The sequence below is a fragment of the Heloderma suspectum genome, chromosome 3, assembly GCF_057233095.1.
Source record: "Heloderma suspectum isolate Gila_16-S chromosome 3, 16-S_ref, whole genome shotgun sequence".
Taxonomy (NCBI): domain Eukaryota; kingdom Metazoa; phylum Chordata; class Lepidosauria; order Squamata; family Helodermatidae; genus Heloderma; species Heloderma suspectum.
This window is the reverse complement of record NC_139460.1, coordinates 270644514-270669923: the sequence shown is the minus strand read 5'-3', so window position 1 is coordinate 270669923 and position 25410 is coordinate 270644514. Positions and strand designations below refer to the sequence as shown.

The 25410-nt window shown below is 44.4% G+C and overlaps 1 protein-coding gene across 21 annotated transcripts in view; it reads left to right on the top strand.

Annotated features, from left to right (window-relative positions):
- The window catches only part of CEP63 (centrosomal protein 63), an 80203-nt gene that overhangs the window by 172 nt on the left and 54621 nt on the right, over window positions 1-25410 (top strand). For 4 of the 21 annotated variants that reach the window (XM_084846921.1, XM_084846937.1, XM_084846929.1 and 1 more), the window contains 4 exons: window positions 3994-4099; window positions 11535-11603; window positions 20504-20684; window positions 22302-22397. In XM_084846921.1, the coding sequence (XP_084703047.1) occupies window positions 11560-11603; window positions 20504-20684; window positions 22302-22397 (321 nt within the window). In that variant the 5' untranslated portion in view covers window positions 3994-4099; window positions 11535-11559. Of the gene's footprint in view, window positions 1-2; window positions 359-758; window positions 810-3993; window positions 4100-11534; window positions 11604-20503; window positions 20685-22301; window positions 22398-25410 lie in introns of those variants that run through there. The other 17 variants (XM_084846922.1, XM_084846938.1, XM_084846932.1 and 14 more) reach the window with 9 other exon arrangements.

The window sequence follows — 25410 nt, the reverse complement described above, 5'->3', positions numbered from 1 at the left end:
GCGGGGCTAATTGGCTGGCGTGGGAGAGAGTGGCAGCAGCGTGAAGCGCTTCAGCGGGTGTGAGGAACTTGACTCTTCGTTTGCCGTCCCTTACCCTGGCGCGGCGTTTATCGGCCGGGCTTCTTTTCTGTTTAAAGTATATTCGAGGTTGGCGCGGCGTCTCCTCCTTCCCCGTCCAGACCCTGAGCCGGCCGTGGCCGCGGGAGCCGGACCCCGCTTGTCGTGGCGCCCTGTTCCTCGACGTCGATGGCGCGTTGTGCGGAGACTCTGTAATATACGCCGGGAAGCTCGGTGACAAGCGTGTGTGAAATCGTTGCCTCTTCCCCGCCCGGCCGGCCGGCCGCTGCTGCTCTAGGCGGTGGGGCCGCTTTGCTCTTCGGACCTTCTCCGCAATCCTTCCTCACAGTTTGTGTTTCCTCAGGGCTCGGGCCGCCGATCGACTTTCCAAGCGGCCCCTGGAAAGCGGTGCCTTTAAGGGCACAATCCTATGCATGTTTAGACAGAAAAAAGCCCCACAGCTCCCGGCATTCCCCGACCATAGCCCGATTTGCACAGTTTGCTTTTTCTGCTGGTGATTCAGCTGTGATGAGCGGGAGGGGGCACAGGGCTAAGGTGTAATAATGGCTAGTTGGCATGCAACGCACCACTGATAATTGGGGCACAACCCAAACAGCTTGCATTTATTAAAAATGTTTCGTTGAGCTTCTGAAGTAGCAATGCATACCTACATGTTTCAAAGCAAATTTATTTATTTTTAGGCTGCCTTTCAGGGCAAGTCCTCTCAAGGTGGCTCGCAAGTGTTTAAAATGGTAAAATACAATTTCAACAACTAATCAAACAAGTGGCAGGAGTATGTGACCAATAACATTTTTGATGTATGATTCAGGAGGTGCCCACATTGCAACCTGGTTCAGATGTGTGATGTGCCCCATATAATCATTTGCAGGAGTCTGTGTTGGTCCTGCCAGATTCATGACACAGCTGCAGTTGCATAGTGGCTCCAAGTGCATGAATTGGCATGACCATGTAGTTGTTGAATCTCTTTCAGCCTGAGGAGCAAATTCAATCATGGGGAGGTGCTAAGCATGTTTCAGCTTAAAGTTCTTACTACCAGTAACTAAGCCTTAAGAGAAGCATTTTAGCCTTTTTAGAATGTGTGAAAAAACCACGCAAAAGCCAGAAAACCACCAAATGATCAAGGTGGCAGTGGGGAGGGTGTGTGACCCTTCGGGTAACCCAGGATTTGGCCTGCAGGCCTGAAGTTCTGCATCCTTGATGTTAGAGCCTATGTGTGCAGCCACCAATTCATAAGTGCGAGTGTTCACTCTTGACAATCTTGGGGACAATACATGTTATTTGTGTGAGGATCTTTACAGGATCTAGCAAATGCTGTTCTGTAGTCTCCAAAGACAACTGATACATGCTTCAAATTAATCTCATTGCAGCATTTTTTACTTGTCACCTATGCTCCATATATAGAAATTTCCTTCATTTCTTTGCATGATTGCCTCATTATTTAGTGCATCTGGCTTGCATGCACACTTCTCTTGCATGCTGCAGTTCTCTCCGTGTCTTCCTAATCTGGGCAAACTGCAGTAATATTCGAATTGGGAAAACGATGGTTTTCCACAGAAGCAGAATTGGAAACCATCTTCAAACCATGGCTTCCAGTTCTGCTTTGCCCAACATTATAGCAAACTATGGTTGGTTAAATAAAGAGAAATGGGAGGGCTTAGGAGCATGCGAAACTAAGGAAAGTTACATTAGCTACCAGCCAAACTATGGTTTGCCTGTTAACTTGTGAATGTCTGGGTACTCATTGGCAAGCTGTCATGTGTTATCAGCTTCCTGATGCATAAAAACACTTGCATTGCCACTGGCATATTTAAAAAAAGTGTTTTTCTGTGCTGGAAGAGTCATGAATTATGCCTCATACATGTGAATATGATCAAGAGGTAGATGAAAGCAAAACTAACTCGTGAGCCTTTTTCACCCTTTACTATTCATGAAAAGTTCTGGCTATGGTGCATCTTAAATCATTCTAATGATCTTAATACACTACAGCTTAAAATAGGATAGCTGTTTATATACCAGCTAGTTTGCAGGTGATGGAAGACCTAGTACCATTTGATTTTAGTCACTAAGGTCAAAATCTTATACTCAAGATCTGAGGAACAACAGGATTTGGTGTAACCCCTGCTATACTGATAGAATTCAAGATACCACTAGCACAAAAGATATGCCAGCAAAATGAGATGGAATTGTGAGTAGCACAGGGGAGGAGCACGCTTTACCTATCTTTCGACCCATAGCTATGTCTCCATCAGTGGGGCAACTCATCAGGCCCAGGCCTGGCACAATGAATTTCCCCCCTCCCGCTGAAGTCAATGGGAGTAGAGGAAATTCAATAGCTGCCTCTGTGTTAACAATTGCTTGGCTGATGTTGCCATGACAGAAGATAAGATGTGGTGCAATTCAGCACCCAACCACAGAAACCACTACCAGTATATAAATCCCACATAGGGAGACCATAACTCCGATGACATGGCACACGGCATGGGGCTACATCTCTTTGGCTCCCTGTCTTAGAGTCCACAAGGGAGAATATTGGGGATGGGAAACTGGAGAAAGGGCAATTTGCAAAAAAACAGCCTGGCCCTGCTACACACAGGGGAACATGAGCATATTGCTAACATTTTTGTAGTTAAACTAGGGATAGGCTACTTGTGGCTTTCCATGTGTTTTGGCCTTCCACTCCAATCAGCCCTTGCCAGCATAGCCAATGGTGGTTGATGGAAGTTGTAGGCCAAAACGTCTGGAGGAACATAAGTTGCCCACCACTGGCTTAAACCTTGGTGGGTCTCAAATACCCATCTGCTGCTTCTCAGTCCTCTGCAATGAGCCACTGAAGGTTGCTGCTGTCAGTGTGTGTATGTGGTTGCCCTTGGTGCGTATCCTGGCCCTTGCCATTGCCTGATTATCAACAGTATCTTTCCCTTCATGGGTGTTTCTTTGTTCTAGAAGGGCTATATGTGTTTGTCCTAGAAGGGCTGTATGTGCTCTCTGCAGGTACCCTGCTCAGGGTACTGTCTTTTGTGGATTTTCTTTCCTCCCATTTGTGTATCGTGTTCAAAAACAGAGGTTGTGAGGAAAATAAGGGGCTCTGAATCCTTTCCTGTTGGGGTGTCTAGAGACTTGCAGTAGGAGATTTGTTGCTGGCTGTGCCACTGGATTTAATAGATTGGAGTCCTCTAGCATCATCTTATCAATATGGTTATGCAGGGTATGTACTGAGGGTGTGTTTCTGTCTTGGTGAGTTTGTTGGCTGCCTCTGTCTGTGTGGGGCATGTGGGTGTTGCTGCCCGCACAATTACTGATTAGTGGGCCGTGATGCTGTTTCCAGGACACTCTGGGTGTGTTGGTTTTTTTTTTAACATTGCTCTTGTATTTTCAAGCTGTGTGTTTTTCCCCTTCTGTGATGAACATGTATTGTATATAGTGGCTTTTCTACGGGCATAGCAGCAGCATATCTCTCCTCTGATGTAATGTAATGTAGGATTTCTCTGAAAGTCATAAAGTTTATGGAAGCAGAATTGGCAATTGCAAGGACTTGCTATATCCTGGGTCTTATCGGAACTAGAATGGATCGACATTCAGTATTCTCCACAGTCTTCACAGGGACCTAGTCAGAGTATAAACATAGCCTGCAAAATGCCCTTTCTGCCAAGGTGATGTCTTTTCGTATGCACACTATAGTGATGCAGCCAAAGTTGGCAGTTTACAGGGGAAGACTGCTTTCAGACAGGTCACCAATGAGTACTGGATTTTATCAGATTATTCTTGGGTTTTGGTGGAAGCATGAGAAAACAAATATGAACAATATATTAGCAAAAAGGATTAAAATATTTAGCTATTGAACTCTTAAAAGAAATAGGTTCAAGTTCATACTCTTTCTTATTGTTATATGCTATTATTATATTTCTACCTTAACAGAAATGAAACTTAATCGCTACTGCACAAGAAAAAAAACTGAGCAAAAGTGAAATGATGCCTCTGTTTTGGACTGCCTAAGTATTAAAAGCTAGAAGGCAGCATTCAGGTAACTTCTGAATTTGTGATTCTTTATTAAGCAGTGAATATTTAGTGTTCAGGTTTGACAAATTAATAACAGGTTTACTTCTAAGCAACTCAGGGCTGATTCATATGTGACTGGCTAAGGAGTGCTATTCTGTTGGAAGAAGCAGACATGCAAGATCCTTCCCACAGTGTGTATATGGCTGTGAGCAGAGCACTCTAGGTCCAGGTTTATGTATGCTTGAGTTGTGTGATGTTTTCATAGAATCATAGAATCATAGAATCATAGAATAGTAGGGTTGGAAGGGGCCTACAAGGCCATCGAGTCCAACCCCCTGCTCAATGCAGGAATCCAAGTCAGAGCATCCCTGACAAATGGCTGTCCAGCCTCGTCTTGAAGGCCTCCAGTGTGGGAGAGCCCACCACCTCCCCAGGTAATTGGTTCCATTGCCGTATTGCTCTGACACTCAGGAAGTTTTTCCTGATGTTCAGTCGGAATCTGGCTTCCTGTAACTTGAGCCCATTATTCCGTGTCCTGCACTCTGGGATGATCAAGAAGAGATCCTGGCCTTCTTCTCTGTGACAACCTTTCAAGTACTTGAAGAGCGCTATCATATCTCCCCTCAGTCTTCTCTTCTCAAGGCTAAACATGCCCAGTTCTTTCAGTCTCTCTTCATAGGGCTTTGTTTCCAGTCCCCTGATCATCTTTGTTGCCCTCCTTTGAACCCTCTCCAGCTTGTCTGCATCCTTCTTAAAGTGTGGTGCCCAGAACTGGACACAGTACTCCAGATGAGGCCTAACCAGTGCTGAGTAGAGGGGAACTAGTACTTCCCGGGATTTGGAAGCGATGCTTCTATGAATGCAGCCCAAAATAGCATTTGCCTTTTTTGCAGCCACATCACATTGTTGGCTCATATTCAGCTTGTGATCGACGACAATTCCAAGATCCTTCTCGCTCGTAGTGTGGTTGAGCCACGTATCCCCCATCTTGTAACTGTGCATTTGGTTTCTTTTTCCTAGGTGCAGAACTTGGCATTTGTCCCTATTAAATGCCATTCTGTTGTTTTCTGCCCAGCACTCCAGTCTATCCAGATCACTTTGAATTTTGTTTCTGTCTTCCAAAGTATTAGCTATCCCTCCCAATTTTGTGTCATCTGCAAATTTGATCAGCATTCCCTGCACCTCCTCCTCCAAGTCATTAATAAAAATATTGAAGAGCACTGGGCCCAGGACTGAGCCCTGCGGTACCCCACTCGTTACCTCTCCCCAGCTTGAGAAGGTCCCATTGATAAGCACTCTTTGAGTCCGATTCTGTAGCCAACTGTGGATCCACTGGATCGTTGTTTCATCTAGCCCACTTCGAGCTAGTTTGCTCATCAGGATATCATGGGGCACTTTGTCGAAAGCTTTGCTGAAGTCGAGGTATATGATGTCTACAGCATTCCCACGGTCTACAAGGGAGGTGACTTGATCAAAAAATGAGATCAGATTTGTCTGGCAGGACTTGTTTTTGACAAATCCATGTTGGCTTCGAGTAATCACTGCATTGTTGTCAAGGTGCTTCCAGATGGATTGCTTTATGATCTGCTCCAGAATTTTCCCAGGGATTGATGTCAGACTGACTGGTCTGTAGTTCCCAGGTTCCTCCTTTTTACCCTTTTTGAAGATAGGGACAACGTTAGCCCTCCTCCAGTCATCTGGCACTTCCCCGGTCCTCCATGATTTCTCAAAGAGAATAGACAGCGGTTCTGAGAGCTCTTCTGCCAGTTCCTTTATGACTCTAGGATGCAGTTCATCTGGCCCTGGAGATTTGAACTCATTCAAAGTAATGAGGTGTTCCTTGACCATATGCCTGTCGATCTCAAGCTGCAATCCTGCCCCTTCAGCCTGTACTTCGCCTTTGCCAGGGGGGTCATAGACCCTCTTTTGGGAGAAGACTGAGCCAAAGTAGGAATTGAGCACCTCTGCCTTTTCTATGTCCTCTGTTATCATTTTGCCATCCTTATTTAATAGCTGAACAACCATTTCTTTCCTCTGCCTTTTACTATGCACGTAGCTGAAGAAAGCCTTTTTGTTGTTTTTAGCATCCCTCGCTAACCTCACCTCGTTCTCCGCTTTAGCCTTCCTGACGCCATCCCTGCAATTCTGTGCTACCTGCCTGTACTCTTCCTTTGTTACTTGGCCTTCTTTCCACTTCCTATATGTGTCCTTTTTTGTTTTCAGGTCATCCCTAAGCTTTTTGTGAAGCCACATTGGCTTCTTCTGTTGTCTTCCACCTTTTCTTCTTGTTGGAATTGTTTGTGATTGTGCCTTGAGAATTTCCTTTTTTAAAAGTTCCCACCCATCTTGGACTCCTTTTCTCGCTAGCATTGCTTGCCATGGGACCTTACTGATCATTGTTCTGAGTTTATTAAAATCAGCTTTCCTAAAATCCAGGGTACGCGTTTGAGTACACTCGGCTTTTGCTTCCCTTAGAACCAAGAACTCAAGTACAACATGGTCGCTTTCCCCCAGAGTTCCTGTAACTGCTACTTTATCCACTAAGTCATCTCTGTTGGTTAGGATCAAGTCAAGGATAGCCGATCCTCTAGTTCCTTCCTCTACTTTCTGTAGGAGGAAGTTATCCGCCACACAAGTCAGGAATTTCCTGGAGGGGCCATGTTTTGCAGAATTTGTCTCCCAACAAATATCGGGGAAATTGAAGTCCCCCATTACTACTACATCATGCTTCCTTAAAACATTGGCTATTTGCTTTTCAAAAGTTTCATCCTTGGCTTCTCCTTGATTGGGTGGCCGGTAGTAGACTCCGACCACCAGGTTCCTTTTATTCTTTGCTCCATTTATTTCAACCCAGATGCTCTCGATGGGGCTACCAAGCTCCTCCTCCTGTATTTCTGTGCAGAGATATGTATTTTTCACATACAGTGCAACCCCGCCTCCCTTTCTGTTCCTCCTGTTCTTTTTGAACAAGTTATATCCTTCAACTGCTGTATTCCAGTCATGAGAGTCATCCCACCAAGTCTCAGTTATACCTATCAAGTCATAATTTCCCTCCTGTATTAAGAGTTCAAGTTCGTTCTGTTTGTTTCCCATACTCTGGGCATTAGTATATAGACATCGAAGACTATGTGCTTCATAGTCTGGCTTTCTTCCTACATGTGTCTGAAGACTATTATTGGGCGCTATCAGCGCTGTTCTCTCCATTGCAGTGCATGCGCCTACGTCCATTGTTACCCCCAACATTACATCTCCCTTCCCCGTAGGATTCAGTTTAAAGCCCTCCTGATGAAGTTCTTCATGCTGTGGCCAAACACGTTCTTCCCAGCCTTTGTGAGGTGCAACCCATCCCTAGCCAACAGCCCATCTTCCAGGAAGTATAGCCCGTGGTCCCAGAATCCAAATCTCTCTTGTCGGCACCACCTTCGTAGCCAGTCATTCACCCGGAGTATTTTTCGTTCCCTTTCTATCCCTCTTCTAACTACTGGAAGGATGGATGAGAAAACTATCTGGGCCCCAAAGTTCTTGAGTTTCCTTCCCAAAGCTTCAAAGTCTGACGTGATCTCTTCGTAGCTCCGCTTGGCGGTATCATTTGTTCCCACATGGATGAGAAGAAAGGGATACCTGTCAGTGGGCTTTATGAGTGCAGGCAACCTTTCAGTCACGTCTCTAATCTGTCCTCCCGGGAGACAACATACCTGGCGAGTCCATGGGTCTTCGCGACATACTTGGGTCTCGATCCCACGCAGCAAGGAGTCTCCCACTACTACCACTCTTCTCTTCTTCTTCTTGTAGGCCTGGGTTTCATCGCCTCTGTTTGACTGACCTTTAGCCTCTTGCTCACTCTCATGCAGGTTCCCCTGTGATTCTTCCTCTGCAGGCTGTCCTCCAGTCTCATCTGCAAGTACCTGGAATCGGTTCCACAGCTCCACCGCTTCCACTGGTGCAGAGTGGTGTCTAGTTCTTCTTCTCCTAACTGTCACCCTTTTCCAAGGAGTATCCTCTACTCCATTTTTCTTCACCTCAGCATTTCCCACTGCCTCATCTTGCTGTTGCTCTTCAAGCTTCTGGTCTGCCCTTTGCTGCTGTAGTTCCCCCATTCTGTTCAAGAACTCTTCGTGTTCTCTTATTCCCCGGAGGGTTGACAGTCGCCGCTCCAGTCCACTTACTTTTTCCTCCAGCAGCGTGATCAACTTGCACTTGTTGCAGGTGTAGGCCATGTTGTTCTCAGGCAAGAAAACAAACATTGCACACACCTTGCAGGTCACCACCACTGGAGAGTCTTGTCCTTCCATTGCCTCTTTTCCCTTTTTGTGTCTAGCTTTGTGATTGTTCTAGACTAGCCTGTGCCTGCTCCTCTACTCAGTAGAGGTTAAAAGCAGAGTCCCACTGGTGTGGAAGTGTGTGTTACAAGACAAATAAATGGAAAAAAGTTAGTAAAGAAAAATAAAAAAAAAATGTTAGGGGCCTCCCCCTTGACCTCCCCTGCCGAACTCCCCTGGCCAACTCCTGTTTGCTCCCCCTGAAATGTTTTCCGCATTTAATGTGGAGCAAGGATTGTCTGAAATGGGCTCGTACAGGTATAGACCTATGTGGGGCTCCATTGACAATGCGATGGGGAGAAGTATATCTTATTTCTCATTTCTTCACCATGGTTGCTGAACCTTGACCAGGTGAACCAGCTCCTAGCATTGTCAATCCTGACTAGTAGCGGCCTAGCTCTGTTACCTGAGATCCTTGTAATCCCCTCATTTGTACTTAACAGCTTGATCTTCCCAACAAAGGCTATTATTCTGGAAAATTGTGTCACATTGAAATGTTTTTTTAATTACAAAGACTATAAAAATATTATATATATGATGTAGTGTTTTAGCCCGCATTCTTAAATCATCCTATTAAGACAGGCATATGGAATGTACATCAGGCGATGCAACCAGACAATACGAGATGCAAAAGAAGAGCATATCACTAATAATATCAAGGCCAACAATAAAGAATTCTTTAAATATATCAGGAGCAGGAAACCAGCTAGGGAAGAAGTTGGACCATGGGATGACATTGGAATTAAAGGAGTACTGAAGGAGGACCAGGAGATTGCAGAGAAGCTGAATGAATTCTTTTCATCTATCTTCACTGCAGAAGTTGTAGGACAGATACCTGTGCCTGAACTGATGTTTTCAGGAAGGGAGTCTGAGGAACTGAGGCAAAAAGCAGTGACAAAAGATGAAGTTCTCAGTCTTATTCATAAATTGAAAGCAAATAAATCACCAGGCCCAGATAGTATCCATCCCAGAGTTCTCAAAGAACTCAAATATGAAACTGCTGATCTCCTAGCCAAAATATGCAACATGTCTGTAAGATCAGCCTCTATACCAGAGGGCTGGAAGATGGCCAATGTAACACCAATTTTCAAAAAGGGATCCAGGGGGGAATTGGGAAATTACAGGCCGGTTAGTTTAATGTCTGTTCCAGGTAAATTGGTTGAAGGCATTATTAAAGATAAAATTAGTAAGCATATAGAAGGACAAGCCCTGCTGAAAAAGAATCAACACGGCTTCCGCAAAGGTAAGTCCTGTCTTACTAACCTTTTAGAGTTGAGAGTGTCAATAAACATGTAGACAGGGGTGATCTGGTAGACACTGTTTACTTGGACTTCCAAAAGGCTTTTGACAATGTCCCTCACCAAAGACTCCTGAGCAAACTTAGCCATCATGGAATAAAAGGACAGGTCCTGTTATGAATCAATCACTGGTTAAAGAATAGAAAGCAGAAAGTAGGAATAAATGGTGAATCCTCCCAATGGAGGGAAGTAAATAGTGGAGTCCGACAGGGATCTGTATTAGGACTAATGCTTTTCAACCTGTTCGTAAATGATCTGGAATTAGGAGTGAACAGTGAAGTGGCCAAGTTTGCTAATGATACCAAATTATTTAGGGTGGTTAAAACAAAAAGATTGTGAAGAGCTCCGAAAGGCTCTCTCCAAACTGGGAGAATGGGCATCTAAATGGCAAATGCTGTTTAATGTAAGCAAGTGTAAAGTGATGCACGTTGGGGCAAAAAATCCCAACTTCAGATATAATCTGATGGGATCTGAGCTAGCCGTGTTTGGCCAAGAAAGAGATCTTGGGGTTGTGGTGGACAGCTCGATGAAAATTTCAACCCACTGTGCAGCTGCTGTGAAAAAGGCAAATTCCATGTTAGGCAGAAGTAGAAAAGGAATTGAGAATAAAACTGCCAATATCATACTGCCCCTAAAGCAATCTATGGTGAGACCACACTTGGAATACTGTGTACAGTTCTGGTCACCACACCTAAAAGAAGATATTGTAGGGCTAGAAAAAGTGCAGAAAAGGGCAATTGAAATGATCAAGGGGCTGGAGCATCTCCCCTATGAGAGAAGGTTACAAGAGCTGGGATAGTTTAGCTTGGAAAAAAGGAGGGCAATGGGAGACAGGACAGAGGTGTACAAAACGATGCATGGTGTGCAGAATGTGGACAGGGAGACATTTTTCTCCCTCTCTCAAAATACTAGAACCCGGGGTCATCCCATGAAGCTGATTGGTGGGAGGTTCAGGATGGATAAAAGAAAGTACTACTTCACACAGTGCATAGTTAAACTACGGAATTCGCTACCATAGGATGTAGTGATGGCCACCAATTTGGATGGCTTTAAAAGGGGGTTAGACAAATTCCTGGAGGAGAAGGCTATCAATGGCTACTAGTCTTGATGGCTATGTGCCACCTCCAGTACCAGAGGCAGTGAGCCTATGTACACCAGTTGCTGTGGAGCATGGGTGGGAGGGTGCTGTTGCATTCATGTCCTGCTTGTGGGTTCCTAGTTGACAGCTGGTTGGCCACTGTGTGAACAGAATGCTGGACTAGATGGACCCTTGGTCTGATCCAGTATAGTTCTTCTTACGTTCTTATCAGAATCTCTTGTATTAGTTGGATTTCTTCTTCTTCTTCTCTAAAGTGGTCTTGTGATTTTTTTCTTGACTACTTGCATTAGTTCTGTTTTAAGACCAGCCCATTAGTGCCTAGACGGGACATGCCTCACAGGGAGAGAGCAGGACACAAACATAGCAAAATAATTGTGAGTGGTCCCATATAGTTGGCACTGGCACTCCTGATTTTGGAATGCTGTGGCCATGTAATATCCCCCATCTTTTTGTTCTGAAACAGTGCATAGAATTAACTGAAGTGCTAGCAAATTCTGGTGTTAAGTGAACACTGTTCTGTTATCTTGTGATTTTTTTAATGTATAACCTGTCCAACATTTGGCCTGTAAATTTATTGAAGTGACAGCTATTCCCTCCTTCTATACTATAAATTTTGTAATTCTTCACCCTTTCTTTCCTTTCACAGTTGTCAGACACATCTCACACATTTGCAGTTACCTAGAGAGGGATTGGATATAATGATGAATTGCCATAGCATAACCTTTGCTTTGTTTGCTTTCTCAGCTGCCCCGAAGGATGTGATTTCAGGATGGAGGCATTGCTAGAAAGAATGAAAAAGCAAGGACAAGGCAGGTATGTGTATACTATTTTTAATTTTGTTAAAACACAAAGTTGTTTTGCATGTGGGCTTCAGATATCAGCCACTTCCCCTCCACCCCCAGCATGATGTCTTGCTTCCACATTATTGTGCTCAGATCTCCTCCTTTGCTGGCATTATCTGAAACCATGATACTGTCTTTCAAATGTGTACTCTTTCTGGTGGGTGTTGCCATTCTGACAGAAAAATAACAGCAGCAGCTTCCAGAATGTTCTTACGAAGCTGCTCTTCTTTATGTGAAACCCTCCAGAAATTGGATTCCTCTTTAATAAATTAGTCCCAATTTATTAATTGTTTTGATACTATTGTTTTAATTATGGCTTAAACCTGTACTCTAATTTAGTGGCAGCTCAGTCTCTGCAGTATTTTCCTGCAATGGCCCCTGGTACTTTTCTTTGCCTTCTAATTCCTGCATATCAAACCTTTTGTTAAAGGTACAGCTGCAAGAGTTGGTTGAAAATTTGGTGGCACTGTGAATTACAAAGCTGCTCTGAAAAAGAGATCAGTTTGATTATAGGGAAACTTTTGCAGTCCAGTCTTATGCATGCTATATTTAATTAACCTTATTCCAAGTAAGTATGCTTAGAAGTGCGGCCTTACAGACTTCCTCTTTCCTTAAATAGTAATTATGTTACGTCATTCTGATGGTTGGCATATCTGCACTCCACTGCCCAATGTATGAAGATGTTTATCTTGTTGAGTTTGATAGTTAATCTGGTTGGTCTAATTTCAGTAACAATGCAAGAATAAGTCCTTACTCTCTACAAACATCATGAATTTTTCTTCAGTTGTGGAAGGAGATGAGGAGAGAGAATGAGAGGAATTGGTCTTATGTTACCAAAGCACTCCCAATACAATTTGGAGGATACAAAGCTATAGTTCAGTGGAAGAGATTGTGCTTTGCATGCGGAAGGTCCCTGGTTCAATCATCAGCATTTCCAGACAGGGCTAGGAAAGTATCCAACTTGAAACCCTTTCGTATCGATGTTACTGGCCTCAATGGACCAATGGTCTTGCTCAGTATAAATCCTATGTTCTGTACAACAGGACAATACAGTGTGTGCATATTTATGTTCACTGACAGTGGTGGAGGTAGATAATTTTAGATCCTGGACTTAATGGTTTTACAGGCTCCCACCTCTAGATGCCCATGTGTATTACTTCAGTGGTGAAGCACACAGCTAATGTTTATCTTCTCTCCTCCCCACCCACCGCCATTCTATGCTTTACAACTGCTTCTGCATTCCTGAGGTGTTTGAATAAAAACACAATAAAAAAACTCCTTTCCAACCCTGAATAAAAAATAATAATACTTTGAGCATGTGCAGCTTTGCATTTTGAACTCAAATCATAGCACCATCACGACTCCAGATATAAAATGAAGTTTGTTCTTGCTGCTCTGATACTTAACACATTTACTGGATATAAGCACCATTTTGTTATAGAAACGGATAATGTATTTTTTAAAAAAAGAACAACGTGAATATCTAACCATGTACTTGCCTGGTCAGCTGCCCTCTGACTATGAAATGTTTTTTAAAGGAAAGACACTGTGGCATGCTAGCCCAGGTACTGGAACTGGAGCTGTTTGCTGCTGTCTCCATCACCTGCCACTCTCTGGGAGATCATTTGGTGGACGGTGGACTTCGGTCTCATGGTCCAGACCTAGCTGCACCACTGTTCACTGTGCATGTAACAATTTGTTTTGGCTTTTAAAATATTAATCAAGCAGAGACTGCAAAGATTTAGCCAAGGTTTTCAGGAGATTGGGACACTGTCCAGCTTCAACTTGAATAGCTTCAGTTTTTTCTTCCCCTCACTTAAGTCTCATTCCCATTTATCCACTACTAATCTGCCTGGCAGACCGCCAGTCCCTGCAGGACCAGGCCCCCAGGTACCGAGCCAGCTGTGCTGCTCCACCTGCCCTCCCTGGAGGGGCTACATAAGCTGGCTGGCTGAGGTGGCCTGGGAGAGCCAGGGCCTGCAGGAGAGGCCACCACCACCACCGGGGAAGAGGCGTGCCTGCTGCTGCTGGGCCTGCTGTTGCTGGGCCTGCTGCTGCTGCTGCTGCTGCCGCCACCACCACCACCACCTGGCCTTCCCTGTGGACTCCGGCCTGGCGTTATTTTTAAGGGGATTTTTAATTGTTTTTTGTGTGTGTGTGTGTGTGTGTTTTTCCTGGGGGATTTTGTTGTGGTTTTAGGGGTGGGTAGCCTGCCTGATAGGCGGGAGCAAGGGGGCATGTGTCCACCTGATGGAGGCAGTGGGGGGAGTGTTGGGGGCCAGAAGATACCGAGGCTGGGCGGCAGGCGCTGGTGGAGCGCTAGGGGCAGGCCATGCCAGGTAAGGGGAACAAGGGAGAGATGTGTAGTATCTGTCCCCTGCTCTGGGCCTGTCCAGAGCCAAAGGATGGCTGGGGGAGGCGTGACCCCATCTTCTGGTCTTCATTTCCTGCTCTGCAGTGCCAGGTCTGTTACCCAGAAAACCTCCCTCATCCATGACATGATCCTGGACGAGGGTGCAGACCAGGCATGTATTACGGAGACCTGGCTGGCCGAGGCTGCTGCTCCAACCCTTGCAGCCATGTGTCCAGCTGGATTTTCATATGCACAGCAGCTGAGGGCTGGGGATCGGGGAGGGGGAGTGGCTGTTATCTACCGAGAGTCCTTGGTCTTCACCAGACCCCCTCTCCTGGAGACCAAGGTTGCTGAGTGCATGTACTGGAGGTTGGGCCCGAAGGGCAGTCTGGGGATTCTGCTCGTGTACCGTCCACCCCGCTGCACGACTGACTCCCTGGCCGAGGTGCTTGAGGTGGTCTCTGATATGCGTGTACAGTCCCCTAACTTACTGGTGTTGGGGGACTTCAACGTACATTCGGAGGCCATCCTCACAGGAGCACCTCGGGACTTCATGGAGACCATAGCCTCCTGGGAGTTGCACCATATTCTAACTGGGCCCACCCATGTAGCTGGTCATGCACTAGACCTTGTATTTGTTTCTGGAGAAGTGGGGAGTGATCTGGAAGTCGGGGGTATATCCACCACCCCCTTGTCATGGTCAGATCACTATCTGGTGACGTTGGACTTCTCGGTTCCACATCCCCTCCGCAGGGGTGGAGGACCCATTAAAATGGTCCGCCCCAGGCGTCTTATGGATCCAAATGGATTCCTGAACGCACTTGGGGATTCTCTGGGGCATGCCAACGGCCACTCGGTCGAGACCCTGGTGGGTGGCTGGAATGCCGCAATCACTGGGGCATTAGATCAGGTGGCTCCGAAACGCCCTCTCCCCCTGAACAGGGCTTGGACTGCACCGTGGTTCTATCCGCGGTTACGAGCTCTGAAACAGGAGGTGAGATGGATAGAGCGCCGGTGGCGGAAGTCTCGCTCCAAAGACGATCAGACACGGGCTAGAGCTGTATCTTCAGCCTATCACGTGGCGGTGAAGGCAGCAAAAAAGGAATATTATGCTGCCTCCATGACGTCTGCAGAGTGCTGTCCCAGGAGGCTGTTCCAAGTGGTCCGGAGCCTGGTCGGTCCTGTGGCTCCGGAACCACTGGAGCATTCTAAGGCCTCCTGTGAGGCCTTGGCAAGGCACTTTGCAGATAAAATTGATCAGATTAGGTGTGTTACTCTGCACGCTGTGGATACAGTTAGTGAGCAAGAGGCGGCCTGTGGCAAACCGGTTTTGTGGGATCGGTTCCAGCTTCTTCCTCCTGATGAAGTGGACAAGGTGCTTTCATCGGTACGGCCAACCACCTGCTTACTTGATCCTTGCCCATCTTGGCTCATTATGAGCTGCAGAGAGAGACTGGGTGAGGGGATCAGGGCGGTGGTGAACGCCTCCCTTGAGGAGGGAGTGATGCCATCAGCCCTCAAGGAGGCAGTGATAAGACCGCTCTTAAAGAAGCCCTCCTTGGATCCTCAAGTTCTGAACAACTTTCGCCCAGTCTCAAATCTGCCATTTTTGGGCAAGGTGATTGAGCGGGTGGTGGCGGTTCAGTTGAAGGCACACTTGGAAGAAACTGATTATCTAGACCCATTTCAGTCGGGCTTCAGGCCTGGGCATGGGACAGAAATGGCCTTGGTCGCCTTGGTAGATGATATGAGGAGGGCTCTGGATAGGGGTGAATGCTCCGTCCTTATTCTCCTCGACCTCTCAGCGGCTTTCGATACCGTTGACCACGGTATCCTCCTGGACCGCCTGGAGGGGTTGGGCATTGGGGACATCGTATTGCAGTGGTTCTGGTCCTTCCTCTCCAGCAGGTACCAGAGGGTAGCACTGGGAGAGGAGGTTTCTGACCCGTGGCCACTTGTGGGGTGCCACAGGGTTCCATCCTCTCCCCGATGCTATTTAACATCTATGTGAAGCTGCTGGTGGCTATCATCAGGAGGTTTGGGGTGCAGTGTCATCAATATGTGGATGACACGCAGCTCTACCTCCCGTTTAAATCTTCACCAAGGTTGGCCATAGAATCCCTGCCAAATGTCTGGAGATGGTGAGTGGCTGGATGGGGAGGAATAGGTTGAAGCTGAACCCTGACAAGACCGAGGCACTTTTGGTGGGAGACAAGAGGAGGCTGGGGGATGTTGACCTGGTGTTGAATGGGGTACAGTTACCCTTGAAAGACCAGGTCCGCAGCCTGGGGGTCATTTTGGACTCCCAGCTGTCCATGGAGGCTCAGGTGTCAGCTGTGAGCCAGACAGCGCTGTATCAACTCCATCTGATACGGTGGCTGCGCCCCTTCCTTCCCGACCATCTGCTCCCATCGGTAGTACATGCCCTGGTCTCCTCTCGTTTAGACTACTGTAATGCGCTCTACGTGGGGTTACCCTTGAAGATGGTTTGGAAACTGCAGCTGGTACGGAACGCGGCGGCTCTCCTGATTAAAGGCAGCCGCCGGCGAGATCACATCACTCCAGTGCTGAAGGAGTTGCACTGGTTACCAGTTGTTTTCCGGGCCAAATTCAAGGTGTTGGTTTTGACCTTTAAAACCCTATATGGTTCCGGCCCAGCCTATCTTAAGGAGCGCCTCCAGCAGCACCAGACAGGCCGCTTAACAAGATCAGCCTCGGATGGCCTTCTCTCTGTCCCATCAGCCAGGACAGCTAGACTGGTGGGGACGAGGGAGAGGGTCTTTTCTGTGGTGGCCCCCACTCTGTGGAACTCCCTCCCTAGGGAACTCCATCATGCCCCCTCTTTAATGAGCTTCCGTCGTGCATTAAAAACGTCGTTGTTCAGGCAGGCATTTGGGGTGGGTTAGGGTATTTTAGAAAATGTTTTTATTGTAGAATTTTATTGTTTTAAACTGTTTTTATTGTATGTTGTACATTGCCCAGAGTGGCTGGGTGACCAGCCAGATGGGCGATTAATAAATTTAATAATAAATAAATAAAATCAAATCTGGTCTTCACCAAAAACTTCAAAAGACTCTGAAAGGCCACCCCTTAGAAACAGATCAAAATATGAAAAATAAATATGGAAAGGTTCATGATCTATGTCATATAACAAATATGATTATTGTTTTTAGTGCCCTTAACATAAACATTGAAATCATTAGTATCTAGTGTGAAATCTTTACTCCGAGTTAGGGTGAATACAGTGGATCTTACAGTGTGATCTGCAAATTGAAAGACACTACCCTTTGTTAACATATTTGTCATATCTGAGATAAAAAAGCAGATCTACAATAAAAAAACAAAGTAAAATACCGAGTACTTTGCATAATGTGTTAACCGTGTATGAAAAGTGATTGCCAAGTTCTAAACATTGGTATGCTCTAAACATGTTTGTCCTGGCACGCCTCAGAACTTGAATGTGAATTATGTAACCACATTTTGGGGGAGGCGTTATTGCTTAGTGCCTATGGGTGTCAGGTTGCATATGCAACCCCTGCTTGGGGGTTGTCGTGTCATGCAAACCTGGCAAGCGTGGGTTATGCAAGGCTTAAAATAGACAGAGACTGCATTTGCACAATACACTAACCTTCACCCAGTGGTTGAGTGTGGGTTGTTGTTGAACCATGGGTTAGCGTGTTGTCTGAACCCAGGACATTTTCCACAGGGTGGCTTGTTAACCATGTAGTGTGGCTTATTTTTCTTCAAACAAGCTGAGAACCCATGGTTTGTTGTTGGGTTGTTCAGGGTGGTTAACAAGCCATGCTACATAGTTAACAAGCCATCCTGTGGAAGATGTCCTGGGTTTAGACAACATGCTAACTCATGGTTCAACAACAACCCGCACTCAACCACTGGGTTATGTGAGGGTTGTTTACCCCTCGCATAATCCACATTTGCATAATCCATGCCCAAATGGGGGTTGTATATTCAAAGTGGCTGCTGCTTGCATTGCACCCTCACTTTGGGTTCAATAACCAAAAGTGAGCTGTTGTGTCATGCAAACAGCCCCACTCTCTGCACTTGAACTCCCACACCCACTTCCTGATTAGATTTTACCAGCATCTCCAGCTAAAGGGTTGAATGTAGCGGTTCTGGGAGAGGCCTCTGCAGAGACTTGGGAGAACCGTTGTCAGTTATCATTGACAAATAGTTGGCCAAACAGATTAAGTATAAAGCTGCTTCTTGTATCTGAAACTGAAACGCCCAGTTTTGAGCATGATTGTAGCTTGTTCTTAAGTCCTCTGGCACAACAGAGTAAAGTTAGCTTCTTTAAAAGTATTTTTCCTTGTAGAAAATTTGTCAAGTTGTAAAAGTATTATGGACACTATGGGGACAATGAGGAATTTCAGTCTCTTAACCTGTTGATTTCCATTTCTTTTTAGACTTTTGTATTTGACAGGCAAATTAAAAAGGTAAAGATCAGCAAGAGCTTCTTTTCTGCAGGGCTCTATCTTGCAATTCTGAGTGTTGTCCCTGGTCTAGCAACTTGCATAGTTCCAGAGAAGTTAGCAGAGCAACTTTAACTGATTACTGTACCAGAGTGGAATCTCCAAAGCTCTAAGTTGCCAACCCTTGCTGGCAATTTAGAGCAAATGATTGCAAATGTATTTTGTCCCATTATTACATTGTCATCCTTGCTGCTGTATTTAAGAACTTGTCAGCATATATGTTTTAAACCCCTGTTTGCAAAATTGATAACTGGGCTGTACACTGTCTCTTGTGTATTAAACTTGGTGTAACCCCTTCCCCTTTGTGCTAGAGGTTTTGTATAGAAACATTAAAAACCTCCTCAGTTAACTTGGAAATGGTAAGTTTCCAGACAGTATTTATGGTTGTATTTATGATCTTAGGTACTAATTTAGCTAATAACGTTTCCATTTCATTAAGCAAACTTTTGCCTTCAATGAAGCATTCTGCTTTAGTTCCTGTCAAAATCAATTGGAAAACTTCCATTGACAGTGGTAACATCCTATTTTATGTAGAATCCGAGTGTTCTTGTTTAGCTGCAAAATCTTACATATGGGTTGTATTTAAGTGTCCTGCTAGGTGAACCCACACTGCAGGTGGATTGGATTTCTCCTCCCCCCTGCGGTCCCCTGTGTGTGCCCCACATCTTTTAGAGGGTTGGGGCCCCTCTGGAGGAGATTTGAGGGGCAAGTGGGGGTAGGAAGGGAAGAGAAACTCCCATTGCATGAGCAGAAGTCAGCTTGCATGACATTGGATTTAGCCCAGTGTTTTATTGGTTCAGGATGCTGAAAGGTGTAACATGGTCTTCTGAAGAATAGCATGGAGTTGCTGGTAAAAACTGAATTCTGCCCTGACACACCTCTCCCTGAAATCACTGTTTCTGGCTTGTACTTTAGGGTAGGGGTGAAGAGGGAAGGAATGTCATCTTATTTTAAGATTTATATTTGGAAGTATTTTGTTTTCTCAGGGCAGAGATCTTAAACCTTGAAAACAGCACAGGTCCATATAGTCTTGGTCTCTTGTCTTTTAATTGTAGTTACACTTTTTAAGAGGCTGAGGATGCAATCCTGTGTATATTTAGACAGAAAAAAAGTCCTACAACTCCCAGCATTGCCCAGCTAGCCATGCTTGCTGGGGAATGCTGGGAGTTGTAGGACTTTTTTCTCTGTGTGCATAGGATTGCACCTTAAAACACAGAATGGTCATAAACATGTTTACTCAGAAGTCACTTCCAGTTAATCAGAGGGCTTTACTTCCAAGTTTAGGATATGGAAAGGAAAATAAAGTTGGCACTCTTGGATTAGATAAATTCAAATTAACTGATGCCTTCAGGTCATTTTTATTTTCTTTATTTAAACTTTAAAAAATGTTTTAATGTTTATATAGAATGGGTTAAACCCAACTTCCATTAGCACGCCCTTTTCCCCCTTTGCAACTCTCCATGCTGCCTGAAAATTTCCTACAGATGGTTTTCCTTTCCCCCTCCCGGTTCTAAGGGGGTGTGTGTGTGTTTATATATTTGATTGGCATTTGTTTTAGCCATGGCTTTTATGTCGGGGTTGGATTTTATTTTTACTTACATTTTTATTGTTTTGATTTTGTTTTATATTTGATTGTGTGAGTTGCTTAGAGAATATATTTTATAAATTAATGAACAAATACAACAAACAAAATAAATGATGTTTGGTGCTGTGCCGGTTTCCTAGCTTTATCCTTGTGCATGTGTGTATCTGTTGTACCAAATCCACAGTATGCTCAAATTATATCACATTGCCCTGTCACATGTTTTTTCTGAGTGCTGTCCTTACTGCTTTTGGCTGAAGAAACCCATCTCTTACCATTGAAATTAAGGGATCCTGGTAAGGGATGGTCAAGGAAGCATTACTATTACCCAGAGTGTGGTTATGGTGTTTAGGAAAAAGAGAGACTGACAGACAGAAAATGTTGCTTACCTAGCATCTCTATTCTGGTATCTACTGTATGGTCCAAATAGGCTCTTTTCTTGACAGCAGAGGCTTCCTGACTTCATGTGAGGCTGAACTGCAGGAGCTGATGAAGCAGATAGATATCATGGTGGCTCATAAGAGAGCAGAATGGGAAAGCCAAACTCAGGCACTGGAGTCCTGTTTGGATATCCGAGAGCAGGAGTTGTCCACTCTCAGGAATGCGTTGGATGAGAAACGCAAAGAGGTACTTTTATGGGTTTTGTGTTACATTCATTTGGCTCAAATTCCTTTCTCTATAAAATTTCAGTATAGACATTGACCCTGCATAAAATTGTACCCTCGTAACATTGCCAAATGCCTGTATCAGCATTTTTACAAATGCAGAGTAATTTGAGGGGGGCAACTTCTAAATAAGAATACTGTAAAAGAAATGCAACGTATCTACTAGCTGTAGTTTGGCAGTTGTGCAAATGATATGCAAATCATATTCATTTTACATTGGCAAAATTGGCAGATGAGCTGTGGCTTATGCTTGTAATGGGCTGGTAGGTATGCTTGTAATGGGTCTGGTAGTTGTCACAATCCCCAGGCTCCAGGAAGGACTTTAGTAGTGGCCTCACAACAAATTGCCCCTGCCTACACTGACTAATCACAGTATCTAGAATTGGGAAAGAAATTTCACTCTGGTTATATTGGGTAATGGTTCCAGTAATTGGCTTAGTTGTTGCTTTTCCCATTAGGGTATGACACAGCATTTGTTCTACATACTGCATTTGTTTCATTATCACTGTGTATAGCTGGCATAGACAGTACATTATTTTCCCCTGTTCTTTATTTGTGATAGCCCCCTGTGTCTATCTTGAGAGGGAGAGTATAAACTGTGTTCCCTTCTTCTGGCTCCCAAACAGTAACTGGATTTGCCTGACACACTGCGGCTCGTCATGGCTTACTTAAGCCATGATGAGCCATGGTGCCCACAGGGGCCATCTTGAATATTCAACCCCTGACCATGAATTGTTGTGTTGTGCAAACTTGGCCAGCGGGGCTTAACATGGGCTGCTGTGCCTCCTCCTCAGTTGTGTAGATTTTTGGTGCTGTGGTTGGACGGTGTAGCAATTTTTCCTTTTTTTTTTGCGTATTTTTTTTTACTCCTCTGTCCTTGTGTTGGGAGCCTTAAAGTGCATCACGGGCCAAAGATACTTTTGTTCCATCCTGTTTCAGTGATCAGCCAGATCAGTCTTCCAGCTCAGTTGTCGTTTGTTTTCTTTGTTTCACCTGGGGAGTCTCAAACCCTTCAGCTATTTGAGGTGGAGCAGCCACTGTAGCAGGGTTTGGGTTAACTTCTGAGGAAAATGATGTGTAGAAAGTCCTACAACCCCCAAACAGCAGCCCTTGGCTTAATTGCATGCAGGTGTGGGGAGACAAGAGACAAAGAAGGACGGCTGGAGGGAAGAAACGGTGGTGGTGGGGAAACAGACAGAGCAGTGGGAAGGGGGAAGTGGAAGAAAGACCTATGCAAGTGATGAGTTCTGACCTCTGGCAAGACCGGTCTGTCTTTCCCCCAGCAATCTGCTGGGTGGAGAGGAAGTGGGTGGAGACAAAAGGAGTTATCCTGCTCACTATTGACTCTGGCCCTGCCCATGGCTCCGACAGATAACCCCTGAGGAAAAGCGACCCTTGGCAGAAAAAAAACCATTCTCCACTCCTAGAGTGTAGAAGATCCTGCCTTGTTTGTACAGAACAGGATGATTTTCACATCTTCAGTTCTCTTTTTCTGTCTCTTTTTCCCCCACTATCCACTGAACATTTGCCAGTAGGGATTTTCTATACTGTAATGCTAATGTGTTCTGATTTCTTTCAGATTGAGAGGTTGTGCCAGAGACTGGAAGGGATGGAACAACTGAATCATGACATGACTATGGAATATGAACAGCAGTTAACAAAAGTCCAGGAAGAGGTGAGCCTCCCCAAGCCCAGCTTTATACTGTTCGATATTTGCCTTTTAATGTAATTTTTAAATATTTCCATATCTGTAATGTTGACATTGATTGTGTGTGTGTGTTTATGTATATATGTATATATATGCGCTACTGACAAAAGCAGTAAAATGAGAACTTGTTGGAGACAAAAAATGCACATTTCACAACACTTGTCAATTTTTCCTAAAACTTACACTCGTAAATTGTCGGAGAACTTGAAACAATTATTTTAAATGGTTTCAATGTTTTGTGGTTATATCATTGCATTGCAGTGGGCACAAGGAGGTACCATTCCTTTACTGCACAATCACTGTGAGGTTTAAGGTAGCCTTGTTTATATATCAACAGTCTACTACATGAAATAGTTGCAGTCTTTTCCCTGTGTAATGTAGTTATATATCTTGGTACAGAAGAAAAGTTAAACTGAAACCAAAAATTGTGTATTGTTTTCAGATCAACAAAGGCAAATGGTATTAACAAGAGCAAATACAGCCGACATGTAGCAGAGTGTATTGATTCATTTTTGAGAAAATATAGATGGTATATGTATTTCACTTTAAAGAAATGTGTCCCTTGACTTATTCCTTGCTTTATTCTGTTAGTAGAGAAGGAAAGCTCTTTAGGGTGCAATCCTGTACATGTTTAGACAGAAAAGTCTTACAACTCCGAGGCTTGCTGGGGAATCCTGGGAGTTGTAGGACTTTTTTCTGTCTAAACGTGCATAGGATTGCCCCCTTAAGATCCTCCAACAATAGAACCCAGCCTTGGATGTGAAATCCAATGCATTTACAGCAGATGGACTCTACACATATTAAGACCTCATGAAAAAGAATGTTTTCCTACCATTTTCACAATCTGCTTTAGAACTTAACTTTTCCTTCAGGATCTGGTAACTAATCACATTCAGTCTAAGAGGTGAGCCTTTGGTTTAGTAAACTTCATTGTTAGTAGCCTGAAGCCCAGATTCATTATGTTCTCTCTTCTAGCTAATAAGATACAGCACTTTGCATCTCCACTCCTATTTGGTGGTGCTTGTATGTCATTCGAAATGGCTGCTAAGTTGCCTTTGCAAAGTCGGTAGTTTCAGATCTCTTGTCTACGTAATGGATTAAGCATGGATTCTGCTTTCCCTTAGGCTAGTGTTCCCTATAGCTGGAAGTGGTTGGCTGCTTATACCACAGCAGTTCTCTGTGTATTCTTTACATGAGGAACTTATGTATATTCTCCTTGTGGGCATGATAATATGGCATTCTTAGAACACAGGGGGCCTGATCGTATACACATTTATTTGGAAGTAAGGCCTGTGTTCATTGAAGCTTGTCCCCAAGTAAATGTGCATAGAATTGCAGCCTAAATGTGTTTAAAAAAATATTCATTAAGAAAATTAGAAACAGACAGACTTGATGTACTGCAACTATTTAATTGTAAGGTCTCAGATGCTGTGACAGCATTTCATGTTTGGCCTTCACTTTTTGTCCTCCCTCCTCCTCGCTTGTCAGCTGTGTGAAGTTAAATGCCATCAGAGACTAGTAATGCATTAACCTTTTCTCTCTGGAGAGTTGGTTCAAGTCCTGCTTACTGTAGGCCATAAACAAAATTAATTTTGTGCTCTTTTGCAAGCTAGGGGCATCTATCTACATCTTAAGTCTTTTCATTTCAGCATGAGTAATGGTTCTTGTTTAGGAGGTGCTGCCACAGGGATAGTAAAATTCTGCCATGTAAAACTGAGGTGCTGTGGCAGATCTTTGAGAAGATTGGACGCTGGAGTGGCAGCACTATGGGACAGTCAGGAAGGCTGAGGAGCATCAGCAACTCAGGAAATATCATAGCAGGGCAGTCTCCAAGTATATTAGTTCTAGTGTGCTGTGTCGTAATTCCTGCTCTAGCTTGGTCCCTTTTTCAGAGTAGCGAAATAGATAATAGCAAAATAGTAGATAATTCTGTCTGAATTTCCCAAGTTAGAGTTCTAGAATTACTGATATTTATAGAACTTTGTTCACAATTAAAAACAAAGTTGCATATGCAACGTGCACTTTTCTCCAATCTGCTTCAGGGGTGTACAACATTTTTGGCCCTTCAGGGTGCCTGCTGGGGTGCTAGGGGCTATGCACAAATGCTCATATGCTCAGACAGTCATGCACATCCCCCAACAGGGCTTTCCCTTGATAGCGTTAGTAAGGGAAACCATTTCCTTATCTCTGAGGAGAGAGAAAGGAGATACTGGAGATAAGAGAAAGGGTTCCCTTGCCAGTGATAGTGCTGCCAAGGGAAATCCCAGGCTTTCCTTAGCCAGCGCTAGCAAGGGAAAGTCTGGGCGGGATCTCCACAGTTCCATGAGCCACACTAGAAGTGGCCAAGGCGCCATGGGTTGTACACCTCTTCATCCCTCTCCATTCTTGTTGCAGCAAAGAAGTGTGACTCTTGATAGCAGACTAGATCGTTCTAAATCAAATTTCACATTTTCAAATATATATATAGTTTTTAAGTTTTAATTGTAAGTTGCCTTGGGTACCCTATCTGGGCCTAAAGGCGACTCATAAATTTATAAATAAAAATAATACTAACCGGTTGCTATAACAATTAAAACATATTGATAATTCATATTTGCCTGCCATTTCCCTCTCCTCTTCTGTCTGTTTGGGCTTTGTCCTAATCATTCTTCTATTTCTGTTCTATCTATTCTCCATTTTCTCTTCCCCTTCTTAATTTATTAGTTTGCATTTGGTTTGTTGGGAGGATGGGGGTTTATGGGGAATATTTTTGTGTTGTGTTTCCAGTGAGAGGTGGTTAACATTTTTTCATTTCTTATGATGAAGAATATTCATTAAACCTTCCAAATAAAAACAGAAATTCTATAATAAAAACATATCATCTGTAAACTGACAGCTCCTAAACACAATTACAAGACTGTGAGAAAAATGTTCCTATCATTCCTGAACTGAGTTTTGACCCTGACCCTAATTAAACCATTTTAGGGATTCGGTCAACTAA